Source organism: Ictidomys tridecemlineatus, chromosome 8, assembly GCF_052094955.1.
Source record: "Ictidomys tridecemlineatus isolate mIctTri1 chromosome 8, mIctTri1.hap1, whole genome shotgun sequence".
Lineage (NCBI taxonomy): Eukaryota > Metazoa > Chordata > Mammalia > Rodentia > Sciuridae > Ictidomys > Ictidomys tridecemlineatus.
The window spans coordinates 115451080-115466234 of record NC_135484.1 but is presented as its reverse complement, the minus strand read 5'-3'; the positions used below and the strand labels follow the sequence as shown (position 1 = coordinate 115466234).

At 51.3% G+C, this 15155-nt stretch overlaps 1 protein-coding gene across 6 annotated transcripts in view; it reads left to right on the top strand.

The window, feature by feature from the left end:
• The first annotated feature begins 5830 nt into the window (after window positions 1-5830).
• The window catches only part of Scube3 (signal peptide, CUB domain and EGF like domain containing 3), a 35959-nt gene continuing 26634 nt past the window's right edge, over window positions 5831-15155 (top strand). For 3 of the 6 annotated variants that reach the window (XM_078020150.1, XM_078020152.1, XM_040282522.2), the window contains exon 1: window positions 5834-6483. In XM_078020150.1, coding sequence (XP_077876276.1) covers window positions 6399-6483 — 85 coding nt within the window. In that variant the 5' untranslated portion in view covers window positions 5834-6398. Of the gene's footprint in view, window positions 6484-15155 lie in introns of all 6 variants that reach the window. The other 3 variants (XM_078020151.1, XM_078020149.1, XR_013425236.1) reach the window with 2 other exon arrangements.

The following is a 15155-nucleotide window of genomic DNA, read 5'->3' as shown; positions in this document are numbered from 1 at the left end:
ATGCCAGCAGCTCAGGAAGCTGAGGCAGGAGGATGGCGAGTTCAAAGCCAGTCTCAGCAAGTTAGCGCGAGGCCCTAAGCAAATCCATGAGATTCTGTATCTAAATAGAATATTAAAAAGGGCCTGGGGCGTGGCTCAGTGTTTCAGCGCCCCTGGGTTCAATCCCCATTTAAAAAAAAATAATAATAAGTGGAGGGAGAAGGAGGCAGAAAATAGGAAGTCTATGTCAGCTTCTGGCTTCTCAGTGAATAAGAGTGGGGCACTGACTGGAGAAGTAAGGAGGCTGAGGTTGGCAGAGGGGAAACAAGTGCTGAAGGAACAGGACACAGACATTGGGTGGTTTGGAGACCTGCTTTGCAGTGTGCAGGCGTCTGGAAGCACACCTCAGTGTCGATGTCCTTGGTAGGATGGAGTTTACTCTTTCCTTCATGGAAGCAGCTGGGGAGCAGGTGGAGAGGAAGCAGGTGTCTAAGTGACTCGGATATGGTGGTGAGCAGGAAGGTGAGGGTGAAGGGCCAAGGGAGCCAATCAGGAGGTGGCCAAAAGTGGCCACAGGAGAGGTTGGAACAGGCATGGGCACCTTGAACCAGGTTGCCCTCTCCCTATGTGCCAGTAGGGCTGCCCAGGGACCTCTGCCAAGTGCAAAGGCAAGACTAAGACCCTGGGGCAAGTTGCTCCTGGAATCACAGGGCTGGATGGACTTTGAGAAGCAGACTTCAGATCCTCTCCCTATCCAAGCCACCCAAGCCATCCAGTGAAACAGCTCTTGGGGGAAACAAGGGTAGGCCAGGGCCACCTGTCCGCCAGCCTGTCCTTTCTATTGTTGTCATAGAAAGAGTGGTGCTAGCCATTCTCTTTCTCTTCATCTGTCAGTCACTTGTTTTCGTTTCTTTCTTTCTCATTTATTTCTCTCTGTTTAAGAGTCACCAAGACTTAGTTCAAATCCCCCCTTGTCCATGAAATTTTCTTGGATGACCAGTTTCTGTTTCCTCTGACTTTTCTTTTTGAATTTTATTTTTAGACAAGGTCTCACTAAGTTGCTGAGGCTGGCCTGGAACTTGCAATCCTCCTGCTTCAGCCTCCTGAGTCACTGAGACTACAGGTGTACGCCACCGCATCTGACTTCCTCTGACTTTTAACAGCATTTTTTAACCTACATGCTTCAATGTCATTCAGATATCCTGCATTTAGATATTCTGTTTTGCACATGCAAACCTTGCTCCCCTGCCAAGACTCCTGGCATTTGGGGGATTTGCCTTGTGATTTGGAGGGATCTGAATCTATACTCTGGTGTTACTTAGCCTCCATATTTTCTATTTTTTTCTTTCTTTTTCTTTTTTTCCCCCCTATACTTGCAAGAGCATAGAACAGTGGGGCTTGAGGGGGTGGATCTTAGACAAGTACCACTTCAAGAAAGGACTGAAAACTGGTCAAATCATCAGGAAGAGGAAGAGAAAGATTAGGAAGGGGGTCACGGCAGCTCTAAGGGGCACTGATCCAGGATTCAGAAGTGAGAAGTGAGATGGATTCTGCTTCTAATTTGCCTTTTCAATACATTGTGTGACCTTGGGCAAGTCATGGGACCTCTCATCAGCTGACACACATGATGGCTGAAGTCGTTTGCAGTTCTACTGTTGCATGATCCTCCAGAGCGAGGTACTGCCGTGCACGTGGAGGGGCTGGTCTGTGACCCTTGGCCTGCCCCAATAGACGAGACAATGAGAGTGGCAAGAGTGTAGCTGGGCATGGTGCTGCACACCTGTAATTACACCTGTAATTCCAGTGGCTGGAGAGACTGAGGCAGGAGGATCACAAATTCAAAGCCAGCCTCAGCAATTTAGCAAAGCCCTAAGCAATTTAGTGAAATCCTGTCTCAAAAGAAAATTTAAGGCCAGGCATGGTGGTGCATCCCTGGAATCCCACCAACTCCAGAGGCTACAGTGCAGGGCACATAGCTGGCAACTATCAGCTTCAATTTGTCTCTCAGTGTAGAGGTGCTTTCTTAAGGCAGAATAGGAGGTGCAAGTGAGCAAGGAAGAAGAGATTCTTGTGTTACCCATCTGGCAGGTGAATTTCCTTCTCAGTCTCCATAATGTGGAAGCTCTGCAGACAAAGGCAGTTTGCTGGAATGCACGGAATTTTTGGAACCTTCTCAGTAGGAATGCATGACAGACAGGAACCTGTTAGAGGTGGCAAGAATCAAGCCCAGTTTGCTGCACTTAATCTAGCAGCGTCAAAGTCTAGCTTGGCCAACACTGTGTCTTCCCAGGTACTGTTATACCTTGACCATCAAACACTGTGTCTTTTGATCCTTCTGAGAAGTGGTAGAAATAGCAATAACCTCCACTTACTGAATGCCTACTATGTGTCAGGTGTTTTCCATATGTTATGTCACTTCATATCATAACCCTATGAGGTTTGTTTGTTTTGTTTTTAATGTGATTGAACCCAGGGGCATTTAACCACTGAACCACATCCTCAGCCTTTTTTTTTTTTTTTTTTTGTATTTTTATTTTGAGACAGCGTTTCACTGAGCTGCCTTGCTAAGTTGCAGAGACTGGCTTTGAACTTGCAATCCTCCTGCCTCCGAAGCCACTGGGATTACAGGTGTGTGCCACCGTCCCTGGCTCCCTATAAGGTTTTTGTTTATTTTTTGTGGTGCTGGGGATTGAACTCAATGCCTCACATGTGCTAGACAAGAGCTCTGACACTGAGCCACAACCTCAGCCCCCTATAAGGTTTTTATCCCCACTGTCAGATGAGAAAATGAAGCTCACTAGGATGGAGAAAATTGCCAGAGGTCATGCAGGTAGAAAATAACAGAAGCCTACTTGAGCCCCGCCCCTCGCCATTTGTCTAAAGCCCATACAGTTAGATACTGGTGTGCAGAATTGTCTTTGAGGTTTTATGACCATAACCATTTTCCAGATAGGGAAGTTGAGGCTCATAGAAGTGAAATTACTTGCCAGGATAGATGGCTGGGAAATAGTGGGCCTAATATTGACCTGCAGACAATCTGTTCCAGCCCCTACCTGCTTCCCATTTGACTATACTGCCTGCCAAGGTAGGATCATGGGATGCATTTTACATATGGGGAAGCCAAGGAGCCCAGAATAAAAGCAAACTCTCGTGGAAGGAAGGAAACCTGGCCAGTGAGGGGAAGACACTGAGCATGGTGGGTCTCTGGCAGAGGTGTCTCTAAGAGGTTCTGTACCAAGATTTATCAGTTATACCCCGCAATGGTCCTCTCCCCAAATATATTTGCAGGAGACATTTGAAAGAAATGAGTGTCACAAGCATCCCTGAAGGGAAACGAAGCCTGGGCAAACTGCAGCCTGAGAGATGACTGAGGGAGGCTCAGGGAACACTGCACACTCGTGTTCTCTGAGCTGCTGATTTTCTAGTGGCATTTTTTAGAGTCGTCTGTTTATCCCTTCCTCATCATCTTCTCCAGTCACTAAGTGTAAGAACCTGCAGAAGTGGACAAAGCAGAAGGCAATGTACCAGCGCCCGTGGTATAATCCCTGCCTCTTCCCCCACAGGATCTTCTGAGGGGCTGGGGGTGGGTTGGAACCAGGTTGGGCGTGCTGGGGAAGGAGATGTGCAGAAAGCGAATGTGGGGCTGGAGCTCTCTTGGTCCTAGAGGAGCAGAGGAAGTGATCAGAGGGAAAACTGGTGGCAGGAGACAAAAGGAACCTAGGGCAAAAGATCCCTAGTCTTCTAAAGATGTAGTGGCTTAGGTGGGCAACCCATCTGAGCCTCCCTTCGAAAAGGGGCAATTCCTATATTCAGAAGACCAGAAATCAAGCTGAAGAGAAGATTCCAGAAAACCTATAACCTACCCCTACATAATCCTCATTGCCCCCTGTAGCTGTAGAGGTGGGCTGCAGCACGACCCCCCAGGGGACCCAGAGGAGCTCATGTTAGTGGCCAAACAAGGCAGAGGCAAAGCAAAGCAAGGCAGAGTACCATCTTCCCTCTCCACCTTGGGGCTCCTCAGCTTTCTCCTTGTGCCCTCATGAAGATCACAGGCACCGTCTGGCAACCTCCAATTCTTCCTTCCTTTCTTTCTTTCTTTTTTAAACCACTCTCTTGTTTGGGGCAAAAAGGATGGCAAGTTTGCACTTGTCCTCCAGCCCTACACATAATTGGTGGCAGCAGGCAAAGCTGCTGCAAAGGGAGGGGTTTTGCCGTGGAATGAGGGAGGGAGAGAATCTTAGAATGACAGGGCTGGAAGGGACCTCAGAGATCATCTGACCCAAACTTTCTGTGGCCTCACCACCATCCATGACCAAAGTGCTCGCCTCCCCATGGTCATCTCACACAGTGCTCCAAGGCTTCTCAAGGTCTCCTTCCCCAGGCTTCAGAGAGTACTGCCTCTTTCCACTACTGGTAAATCCACCCCACCCTCTTATTTTCTAGATGAGGAAACCGAGGCCCACTGGGATGGGACTTGTCTAGTGTAATCTTCATCCCAGATAAACCCAGGACAATAGCCTGAGCCTATTCCCATCCTCTACTTTCCCACTCAATCCCTTGGAGAGGAAGCATTCAACTCTTTCCCCCTTGCCAAATAGGGAGACTGCTGACAAAACCCACCTCTCACTCCAGCTGATACTGTCAAGGGTCTGGGAACTGAGCATCCTCAGGGATATTGTGGTCACTGCCCCATGCTCCTGGGTACCCTGGGAAACTAGTCTGGGTCTGTGCCCTAAAGAAAATTGGCTCTGAAGCATGAACAGCTGCCTGGGGCATGGTGCAGTCTGCATGACTACAGCCCCACCCTCCAAGAAAGTCCTCACCACTCTCAAAAGATCTTTGCTCTTTCTCCAACAGTGCAAGGTGAGAAGATGCAAAGCACAAGAGCAGGTGAGGAGGCAGTGTTCACAGTTGGGGGACACTGCTTCTTCAGCACAGTTTGCCCCTTCATATCTTTTGCTGTCTCTATAGTAGAGGCATGAAGGATCTTCTTTTTGGAGGAGGGGGCTGCCCCTTTGTGTTTTTGTGCTTATACACATAGGCAAGTCCTGTGGGTTCGCTTTTGCTCTTGTGCTAAACACACGAGAGTGCATACAGGTGAGCCTGTGTCTATAATAGAGAGTATGGCTCAATGGGCTCACCTCCAAGGCCTTACCTCCCAGCAGGGTCTGCCCTGGAACTGGCAGTTTCAGCAGGGAGAAGAGGGGGTCCTATTTTCTTCTTAGCCCTCAAAGTGAACTCAGATCTAGGTATGGAGACTTGAGTCCAGAAGGTGGGGGTGACAAGGGAGTAAGAGCTGGGAGGACGTTACTTGGCCCGGAGTCGGAGTCGATCTGTGTAATTCGAGGTAGTATTTGGCTGTGAACCGCGTGTCAGGCTGTGTTGGTGGGTACGCCTGAGCTCGCATGCGTTCACGTCTGCCCCAGCCTCCTGGGTACCTCGCACCCTCTTTGTCTCCTGGCGGAGGTGTGCGTGTAAACCTGCGCCACTCGTCCTCCTCGCGTGCGAGCGCGGGGGCGCACCCTCGCTCCCCCACTCTTTCTGCGGGGAGAGAGGACGAGCCGGAGCCGGGTGCTGTTTGGTCTGGAGCCGAGCGGGGCTTGCATTGATCCATTGATTGTGCGCGGTCTGCGCCTGACCTCCCTGCTCCCGGGGAAGCCGTCTCCATGGAGACCGGGCCCGCTCCCCCAGCGCCGGATTGTAAATTCCTGCAGGCAGCGGCCCGGCAGCCTGGGGAGGGGGCCGCCGCGCCCGGGCGCGCAGGGGGAGCGGCCGCCGCGCCAAGGCCCCATTTGAAAGAAAAAAGGGCACGAAAAAGGAGGTGGTGGAGGAGGAGGAGGGGGAGGAGGAAGAAAACGAAAAGGAGCGAGGAGAGGAGGAGAAAGAGGAGGAGGAGGAGAAAGGCGAAGAAAAAGAGACGGAGCCTGAGAGACGGAGAAAGAGCGAGAGAGGAAGAAAGAGAGGCAGAAAGGGCGTGTTTCTGGCTCTGCGTTTCCCCTCCCCTTTCTCAGGTCCCTTGCTCGGGCTCTGCGCGCTCTCCGGCTGCAGCTCCCTCCGGGCGAAGCTGGGAATTGGGTGGGATTATACGCAGCAGTCCCGCCGCCGCCGCTAGCAGAGCCCGGCTGGATTGAAGAGGGCGGGGGTTCCCCTCCGTCAGCTGCGCCGAGCGCCCCTCGCCTCGTCCCTCGCCGCCTTGATCGCCTCGCTCGCCTCGACGTCGGGCGGGGAGGAGCCGGCAGCTTCGGGAGCCTCCCGCCGAGGGCGCCGCGGTCCGCGCCCCACGCCCGCAGCCCCGGCCCGGCCTCGGCGGGGCGCCGCTCCCCTCCCCCTCCGGCGCACAGGGGGCCCCCGCCGGCTTCCGCCCTCCCGGGGCTGCGAGACCAGCCCCAGCGGACCCGCTGCCCGGAGAAGCTCCAGCCATGGGCTCGGGGCGCGTGCCTGGGCTCTGCCTGCTAGTCCTACTGGTCCATGCCCGCGCCGCCCAGCACAGCAAAGCTGCGCAAGGTAAGGAAGGAGGGGCGCTCGGCCGCGGGACTGCGGGGGCAGCGGGGCCCGAGGGCTAAGGCAAGATTGGCGAGGGGCAGGGCAGGTGCTGGGAAGCGGGCTGCTGTCAGGACCGGGCTCTATGCGCCCCAACTCCCCGGCTGGGGACCGGACCTCTGGGCGCCGCGTCCCGGGGAGGGGGGAACGCTGGAGGAGCCAGGGGCAGAGAGGATGAGAGAGAAGTTCGGTGGAGGGGGGGGGGCGGCGGCGGGCAGAAGTGACCATGCACCTCAGCATTCTGACCAGACTTCACTGCCACGCTCTAGCATCTTCGAAGGACTTCTCGTCCTCCAAAGTCAGAATCTTCTCTCAAACATTGCCAGAAACTTAAGCTGTGGCCTGGAGAGACTGAGGGAATGAAAACTTTTCAGCCAAGTCATAGAATTCTTCCCCACATCCCCAGCCGTCATGCAAAGTCAGACAGAAATTTTGAAGTTGCTGTCTTATCAGTGGAAAAATGTTAAATAAAAAGGGGATCCTTCATAGAAAAACCAATTCGTCCCTTACTGGATGGTAGGGGGCTAAAGAGAAGAAAATTTTTGTGACTAGCTTCTGGCAAGAATGTTGCGTTTCTGCCTTTTGGGGGGAAATCTCTTTCGTCTTGCATGGCTTTCATTTCTTATCATAATATTTATTTATTAAGGCCCAGGGTTTCCAATTCCATTTAAATCCAGGTCAGAATTGCATTAAAATAACAAAGTAAAATTCCAGGCTGGGGAGCTCTGACAGATCCCTCTAGGAATTAAAGAAAGTGACTGGGAGGCCCTCCCGCCCCCGTCCCTGACCCTGAGCTCATCGACTGGCCAGTCCAAGGCTGTGCTGGCAGAAACCAGGCTGGTGTCCCACAGTTCTCCGAGGACAGCCTCCCCTCCCCCTTAACCTCTTGCTGCACCCCTCCCCCTATGGTGTCCTCACCCTAAAGAGATTTATACCCACAAAAAGAAAATTCCTCCTGGCAAGGTTTTGCATAGGAGCTTATGATTCTACCTATTGTCCCAGGGGCTCCTAAAGCCAGCCAGGGTAAGGAGGTGGCTGGGCCACGAGGGAAGTTGAACTTGGGAGTTGGGGAAGCCTGAGTGTCTGGCAGTTAGGTCACTGTGTCCTGGGGCCTGAGCATTTGATTTCTAAGCTGCTCTGGACTAGATGGGCTCCCGCTCTGTGCAATATCTATATCACCCTTCTCTCCCCAAAACACTGCCTCTTCAACCAACCCCTGCCCTGTCCAATCTGTCCTTTAACAGAGCCAAACACTAGAGACCCTCAGTTGTCAAATACCAGACCCCACCCCAACTCCATTCCAACCCCAAACTGCCTCTTCTCCAGTCTTAGTTCCAGACAGCCCACCACTACCAACACCCAGCCTGGGAGCAGCCCCTCTCCTTACTGTGGATTTGCTTGTGTTTTCATAAACAAAGCTGGCTTTTGTAGTGCGTGCTGACTTACTCATAACATGGAATTAGCTAGGGAGTTTAGTCTGAAGGAAGGAACAGATTTCATGCAGTAATCTAAAGACAAGATAAGGGCCTCTTTCAAGTTGGAGCCAGTGTCTGTAGTGGCCTAATTGGTAGGGTGGGGGTCTGAGTGTAAAAGGAGAAGCAGTGCATCAAAGGAGTCCCAGGAGCAGATGGAGACCCCTAAAAGGGACAGGTGCCACGAAGCCAAGACTCTCAAGCCTGAGCTCAGCCCATCTTCCAGGGAGATCAGTCTGTGTTCCAGAGACAGAGTCAGAATCCCTCCAAGGTACTCCAGGGCTCCCTTTTTCATTGGACATCCTTCTGGGTGCTGGGGGACATGTAGCTGAGTGAAGACTCTACCCTCAAGAACCTTCTGGACTAAGTTTTGGTCACTGCTTATCTCACTTGGGCCACACATGCTTTGACTGGCTGCAGTTTGCCTGTCTGCCTGCCTTTCCTTCCTTCCTTCCTTCTCCTGAGACTAGCTTGGCATAGAATGGAAGCCTCTCATTGACCCTGCTATTCAGGAAATCTATAAACCCCCTCTGCCAGAGGTTTGCTGAATTAGAGATATGCCTCTGGACCCAAATTTGTAGGCTGATGCTTCAGGAAGAGCAGTTGCATTGGATCAGGGCAGTCTTACAGTCTTACCCCAGACAAGAGTGCTGTGGGCTTCAAAGGTGCCTCCTTGCCCCTGAGCATATCTCCCAGCTATCATCAGTGCTAGAAAGCACGCCTTTGGCGCCAGGTGCTTTTAAATGAAGCTCTAAAAGATCTTCAAAATACACATACCCTTGGCAAGTCTCCTGCACAATTACTGTGTCTCCAGGGATCTATCTGTCTCTGTCTCTTTTCATCTGAGATCCCTACAGTGGGGAAAGCCAAAGTCATGTGGGGAATGGGGTGGAGAATGGAATCAAGAAAGTGAGCCCTAAGTGTAAAGGTGAGAGGTGTGTGTGTGTGTGTGTGTGTGTGAGCACGGTCACCCACATGGGACATAGCTGGGTTGTGACCAGTTACTAAGTGTGAATGCTAATGTTTTAGCGCCTGTGAGAACTGGGTCTGGATGAGTGGGCGGGTCAGCTGGTGGGAGTAGGAGAGAGTGAGCAGGAGGGTACATGGTTTTGAGTGTTTTTCAAGTGCCTGTCTGTGTGTCTTAAAGTAGACAGACTGGATAACCAAGATAATTGTTAACTTAGAAGCATTAATTTGCTTTGCTTTTCTGAGGGGTGGGGGGTGGCTGCCTTGGTTAAAAAGACCTAATCCTTGCACAGGGCTCAGGTTACAGCTGAATGAAAAGGTCTCACGGCCTTCAGGGAAACTTGTCCCCAGGGTGGGCTCTGGGGGAGCCAGCGTGGCCCTTCAGTTTACCTGGCAGTTTTCTCCTCTTGTTCGGGATAGAATTTTGATAAAGCCTCATATTTAGATTTTTTAAGTAACACCATCCATCCCGGGACTGAGAGCGTTCATCTGGCGTGAACAGTGTCTCTCTGTCTCGGTGCGCCTCTCCGGGTCCCTGTCTGGGTGTATGTGTCTCCCTCTTTCTTCCCCCCACCCCTCTCTTCCTCTTTAATGTGGCTGTTTCCTCTCCTCCCCGCTTCCCTCGGCTCCTGTGGCCAGCTCTTACAGTGAGGGGACTGTTCCTCGTAGCCCCTCCCTCCAAAATATGAAATGAAAACCATAACCGTGTCAGCGGGCGAGGGTGGCTCCATGGGCAGCCGGCTCCTGCCTGTGCTCTGTCCAGGCCATACTGGAGACAGAAAGATACCCCCCTACTCTTGGAGCCTGATCTTTAATCAGTTCCCCCTAAACCTGCCCCTACCCCCATTTCTCCAGAAGGGTGGCAAAGTGGGGTGGGCTGCTTAGAAATTCCTTAGGAATGCCCTCTCTTCTTTCAGTGATATATCCCAGGGGTGGGGAGAGCCGGGGGTGGGGAGCACAGACTCTTTCCCTGTTTTCCACCCCTCACCTTTCATTGCCTTGAGTCTCTGAGGGTGGAATGAGAGAGAGGGGACTGAGGTCAGAATCCCTGCAGGTAGAGCAAGAAGAATGGCATCAGCAGTCCGCAGTGAGATTGTTTTCTGGAATCTGAGGGCAGGAGTGAGAACCGGTTTGAGATGTGAGCAGCCAGGACCTGTTGTAAAAGGAGCCAGCCTGGGTGTGAGTTTGAGAATGTGAGGTGTGCTTTCACTGGGGTGTGTGAATGTGCATGTGCATGACTCAGAATATGTGTGTGAGCGTGTGTGTGTGTGTGTGTGCACGCGCGTGCGTGTCCGGTGCTCTGGTGAGAGGAAAAAGGAAGTGGGGCAATGTGCGTTTTGTTTTAGTTGGAGAAGTAAAGAAGTGGAATGGCTTGGTCCAGTGCCTTGAACTGAGTGGAGGGGGTGTTGGGGGAAAGGGGGATGGATGGCTTCAGACCCTCTTGAGAAGATGGAGGCAGAGGAGCTTGCTGCCTGAATCCACGGTCCCCACATGTCCGGATGTGGACCTCCTTTGACGTCCCATACCCCTAGCACATGACCACTTATAAGAAAGAGTCCCTGTCAGGGCTGGAAACTGTGGAGCTGCTCTGAGCTGGCAGTGCCCGCAAGAGGCCCAGACCTGGGGACAGCTTCTTCAGGTTCAGTTAGAAGACAGGAGTCTGGAGCTGGAGGAGCTGCTGGGCCTGGGGGGGAGAAGTGAAGCAGCAGCCAACCCAGGGATGTCGGGAGGATAGGCAAGCTATTCACCTGGACCAGGAGGACATGGGCTCCCTTCTGTGTCTGCAGACTGGCCACTTCCTTCCTCCTGTGTCCATGCAATGCCAGCTTCAGGTGGCACCAGGAGGGTGGGGATTATGATGCCAGTGGGTTTGGACAAATGCAGAATCTAAAAATTGGGGCCTCTGAGGAGATCATTAAAATTCTCTTCTTCACTTTTAAAATCAGTTGGGCTCCTTGCAGCTCTGAAATTCTGCATATCTCGTTGAAGTCTTTCCTGATGAAGTCAGAAGATGCTGTCAGGCCTCAGTCAGGCAGCTGGGCCTCCCCTGATTGCTCACCAAATGCCAGACCTTGTTCCAGGACCTTGGGCTACTTCTGCCTTCCTGAGTCTAGGTCACTTGGCTACTTTTCTTCCCCTACCCATTTCCTGGGACCCCATTTGCCTGAAATTTCTTCCTGTGTTTTTAAGTGGGTATTTACCTCTGATACAGCCCTTGAAGAACATTTGTGTGTGTGTGCACTCGAAAAGGTGGCAAATGGTGCTGAAAGGTTGGTGTGGTGGGATCTGAGTCCTCTCAGGGCTGGACCCCAGGGCCCCAGGCTTGGTCCCACACCACGTCATTCCTTGCTCCAAGACTGGTCCTATGCATCCCGCCCTAGCCTAGATCTCTGGTTCAGATTAAGACCCTGTGTTGAAGTGACAATTGGATGCTGAAATGTGACTGCACAAGTCACAATGACACCTCCTAAACAGGGCACTGGAGCCCTTCTTCTTACCTACAGTTTCCCCTGGAACTGTTACCATAGCCCTAGAGAACTGTGGCATTTCAGTTTCAGAGCCCCCTGCCAAGGTTGTCCTGGCCTGGTCACTGATGGTGACAAGTAAGGAACAACCTGGGCCAGAGCTGCTAGGCTGAAGGACTATGCAGGATAAGGAAGCAGATCTGAGGAATCCCTGGTGAGGGTGGAGCATCAGGATATGTGGGCATTAGGGGGAGGGCTGCACGGAGGGGGGCGCTTAGAGGGTAGACCCTGGGGAGCAGGTTTACAGAGAGGACGTTTTTACAAGTTTCTAATTATATTTATTTGGAGTTTTCCTCTGGCGGTTTGAAGCTGTTAACAGCAGGAACCTGTATCCCTGGTGTTTGTTTTTGTTTCTGACCAGCTGCTTGGCCCCAGTGAGTGAATCAGGGCCTGCGACACCTGCCCACTGCCCACTGCGCGCACCGCCCACCCCTTCCTTATTGCAACTGTGTCTGCCCCTCCCTGCCCGCTGACCCGCCTTTTGCTCCTCTTCTGGGGTCCCCATCTCCTAAGCCTCGGAGCATCCGCACAGGACAGCTGCTTTGCTGCCAGGATCACCAGGGTTAGGTTGGTTGCCTGCTTCCTGCCGAGTTAAGTGTTGAGGTGGGTTGGGTGAGGCACAACAATAACTGAGACATGGATGCCTTCCTCAGGTACTTCTGGAAGACAGTAGGTAGCAGTGGAGCCAGAATCGAAAGACCAGGGTCTTGGTTCCATGTGGGCCAGCTGCTTGTTGCTTCCCAACATAATCTCCTGGGCTTCAGTGTCCATTTGTTTCATAAGAGATGCCCACAGCTTCCCCAGATGACGTTTAACCAGCTGGAGATCCTATCATTCATTGTCCCTAGGCTCTTCTGGCCATAGCATTCATCAGATGGATGCCTTTAAGGGAATACTGTCCCTCGCTGAGTTTTCTGCCTCTCTTTTCTTTTTTTTCCTATTTGTTTCCTTGCTTTCTTTTTTTAAAAAATATTTTGGTTATAGTTGGACACAATAGCTTTATTTTATTTATTTATTTTTATGTGGTGCTGAGGATCGAACCCAGGGCCTTGCACGTGCTAGGTGAGCACTCTACTGCTGAGCCACCACCCCAGCCCCATCCTTGCTTTCTTTTTCTTTTTTGGTACTGGGTATCAAACCCAGGGGGTGCTTTACCACTGAGCTACATCCCCAGACATTTTTATTTTTTATTTTGAGACAGGATCTCATTAAGTTGCTTATGGCCTTACTAATTTGCTGAGGATGGCCTCATACTTGCAATCCTCCTGCCTTAGCCTCCCGAGTGTCTGAGATTACAAACATGTGCCACTGTGCCCAGCCCTAGATCCCTTTTCTTAAGATTAACTTCCTGAGATTGCCTCCTTCACCCAAAACACTGTGGGGTCAAAGGAGAGTAAAGAAACAGAATTTCTTTGAGGTATCTCAGAGCAGAGGGAATGCCACAGATATGGATCTTATCCACATACCCACCCCCATGTTTAACAGACCTTGATGAAGTGCTGGGAATGTATCATTAGTTTTCCTGGCTCACTGCTGAATCCCCCTACCTGGCCCAGTGCTTGGCATGTTGCAGGTGCTCCCTAACTATTGGTTGAATACGGGTGTTCAACTGTATTCTAGCTGCAGCATGGATTTCAAAGATTCAGAAGCCCTGGCCTCAAGGAGTGTAGTTCAGTGCAAAGCCAGCAATATGTAATCGGGACACCAGGGAGAAAGCTGGAAAGAAGGAATAATAACAGCAAACTATTATTGAGCACTTATTGTATGCCCATATTGTGAGGTTAAGTACTTGAAGGGTGTTACCTCATTTGCTGCTCTTGGCAGCCCTATGGGAGGTACTACAATGATGATTATTATTCCCGTTTACAGAGGAGGGAACACTAAGTTCAGAGGCACAGACACAAGTTGAGCTGGCATTTGAACTGACACAGTGTCACTCCAGAACCCCTTCTCTTAACCACTCTTTCATGTTGGTACCCCAAAGTCTTTCCCCAACTTAAGCAAATGGTTTAATTATATTACCTGAGTTGGGAAAAGAGGATCAACAGTAGCCCCAAGCTCACCCTGTAAGTCTTGATTTTGTAGGTCTAGGGGGCACCTGGACATTCACATTTTTTCAAAGGTCCCCAGGGATTCCAGTTTGCAGCTAGGGTTGAGAACCACTGTTCTAAACCAATCCGTGCCCAGTGGCATCAGCTGGTTGACTAGCTAGTAAACTCCTGTGCTCTGAGAGAACAGGCTAAGATGAGACTGTGCCCATGAGTGCCTCTGAAAGGACAAATTCAGGGTCAGCAGGTGTGGTGGGATGGAGCTCTGGAAGAAGGAACTGGCAAAAGGAGGAGATGCTTAGTGGGATTTAGGGCTTTGCTTCACAGCTCTGCCTAGGCCTGTTGTGCTTCAAAGCATTCCAACCACACCTTTAAAGTGTCCCTTCCTCAAACCAAATAAAAAATAAAGTGTCCCTTCTTCAGCAAGTGCCTAGCCACATGAGGAAAGTGGAACATGTTGCGATGATGAGCTTCAAAGTGTTTGCAGAACAACTGAGGAGTGTTGCCAATGAATGGAGGGAAACCGGATACCCCAGGACTAGGACTCCCAGGAGCAGGGCTCACCAGGAGGAGCTGGGGGAAGACGACTTTGAGCTAGAATTGGAAAGCTGAGGATGGTGTGTGTGGAAGGTGAAAGACAGAGATGTATCTCAATGTGTCAAGAATGAGATGTGTGAAATGTGTAGGGGTGGGATACGGTTTAGGGGTTGTGGAGGGAATGGGGCAGGGGTAAAGTCTTCTAGAACAGACTCTGCCGGAGAGGTGTTAGCGTTTTGAGCAGGGAGATGAAGGAGAAGGGTTAAGAAGGCCAGAAAAGCCCACCATTGGAAGGGTCTGAAGGCTATGCCGGGAGGCGTGGGTTTGCTGTGTCCTGCTTCCTGGCCCCCTCCAGTGCAGGTAAGCCCTGAACACGAGGCAAAGAAGAACCAGAGAGCAGGCCCTACAGAGCCACAGCTGATTCAGACAGGCACGTCTGAGATGGCCACAGAGGAGGGGTTTCCAGTCCCCATGTCTCTGAGCTAGGCTCAAAGGTAGCCCTTATTCAGAACCCCTAGGACAGGGCTGTGCAATAGAACTTTCTGCAGGGTTAGAAAGGTTTCATATTAGTGCTGTCACAATGGGAGCCTCTGGCCACATGTAGCTAGTGCACCTGAGGAGCTGAATTTTAAATTAACTTAAATTCATAAGACACGGGCACACATCTGTAATCCCAGGGCCTCAAGAGGCTGAGGCAGGAGGATCACAAGTTTAAGGCCATCATGGGCAACTTAGGCCCTAGGCAACTTAGTGAGATCCTTTCTCAAAATAAAAAGTAAAAAGGGCTGGGATGTGGCTCCGTGGTAAAGCATCCCTGGGTTCAATCCCCAGCACCAAAAGAACAAACAAAGAAATTTATATAGCCACGTGTGGCTAGTGGCTGTCACCGTGGACAGCACAGTCCTCTAGCATCTGTTGTCTTAACCAGTGACTTCATGCTTTCCATCTCAGGCTATATTAGGAACCTCCTGTCTACCAGACACTTTATTAAGCACTTTACCCAAACTATTCTCATTAACTGCTCACAGTCTCTCCCAAGGAGGTATCATCCTCTCCATTTTAAAGGGGAGACCAAACTAAAACTAAGA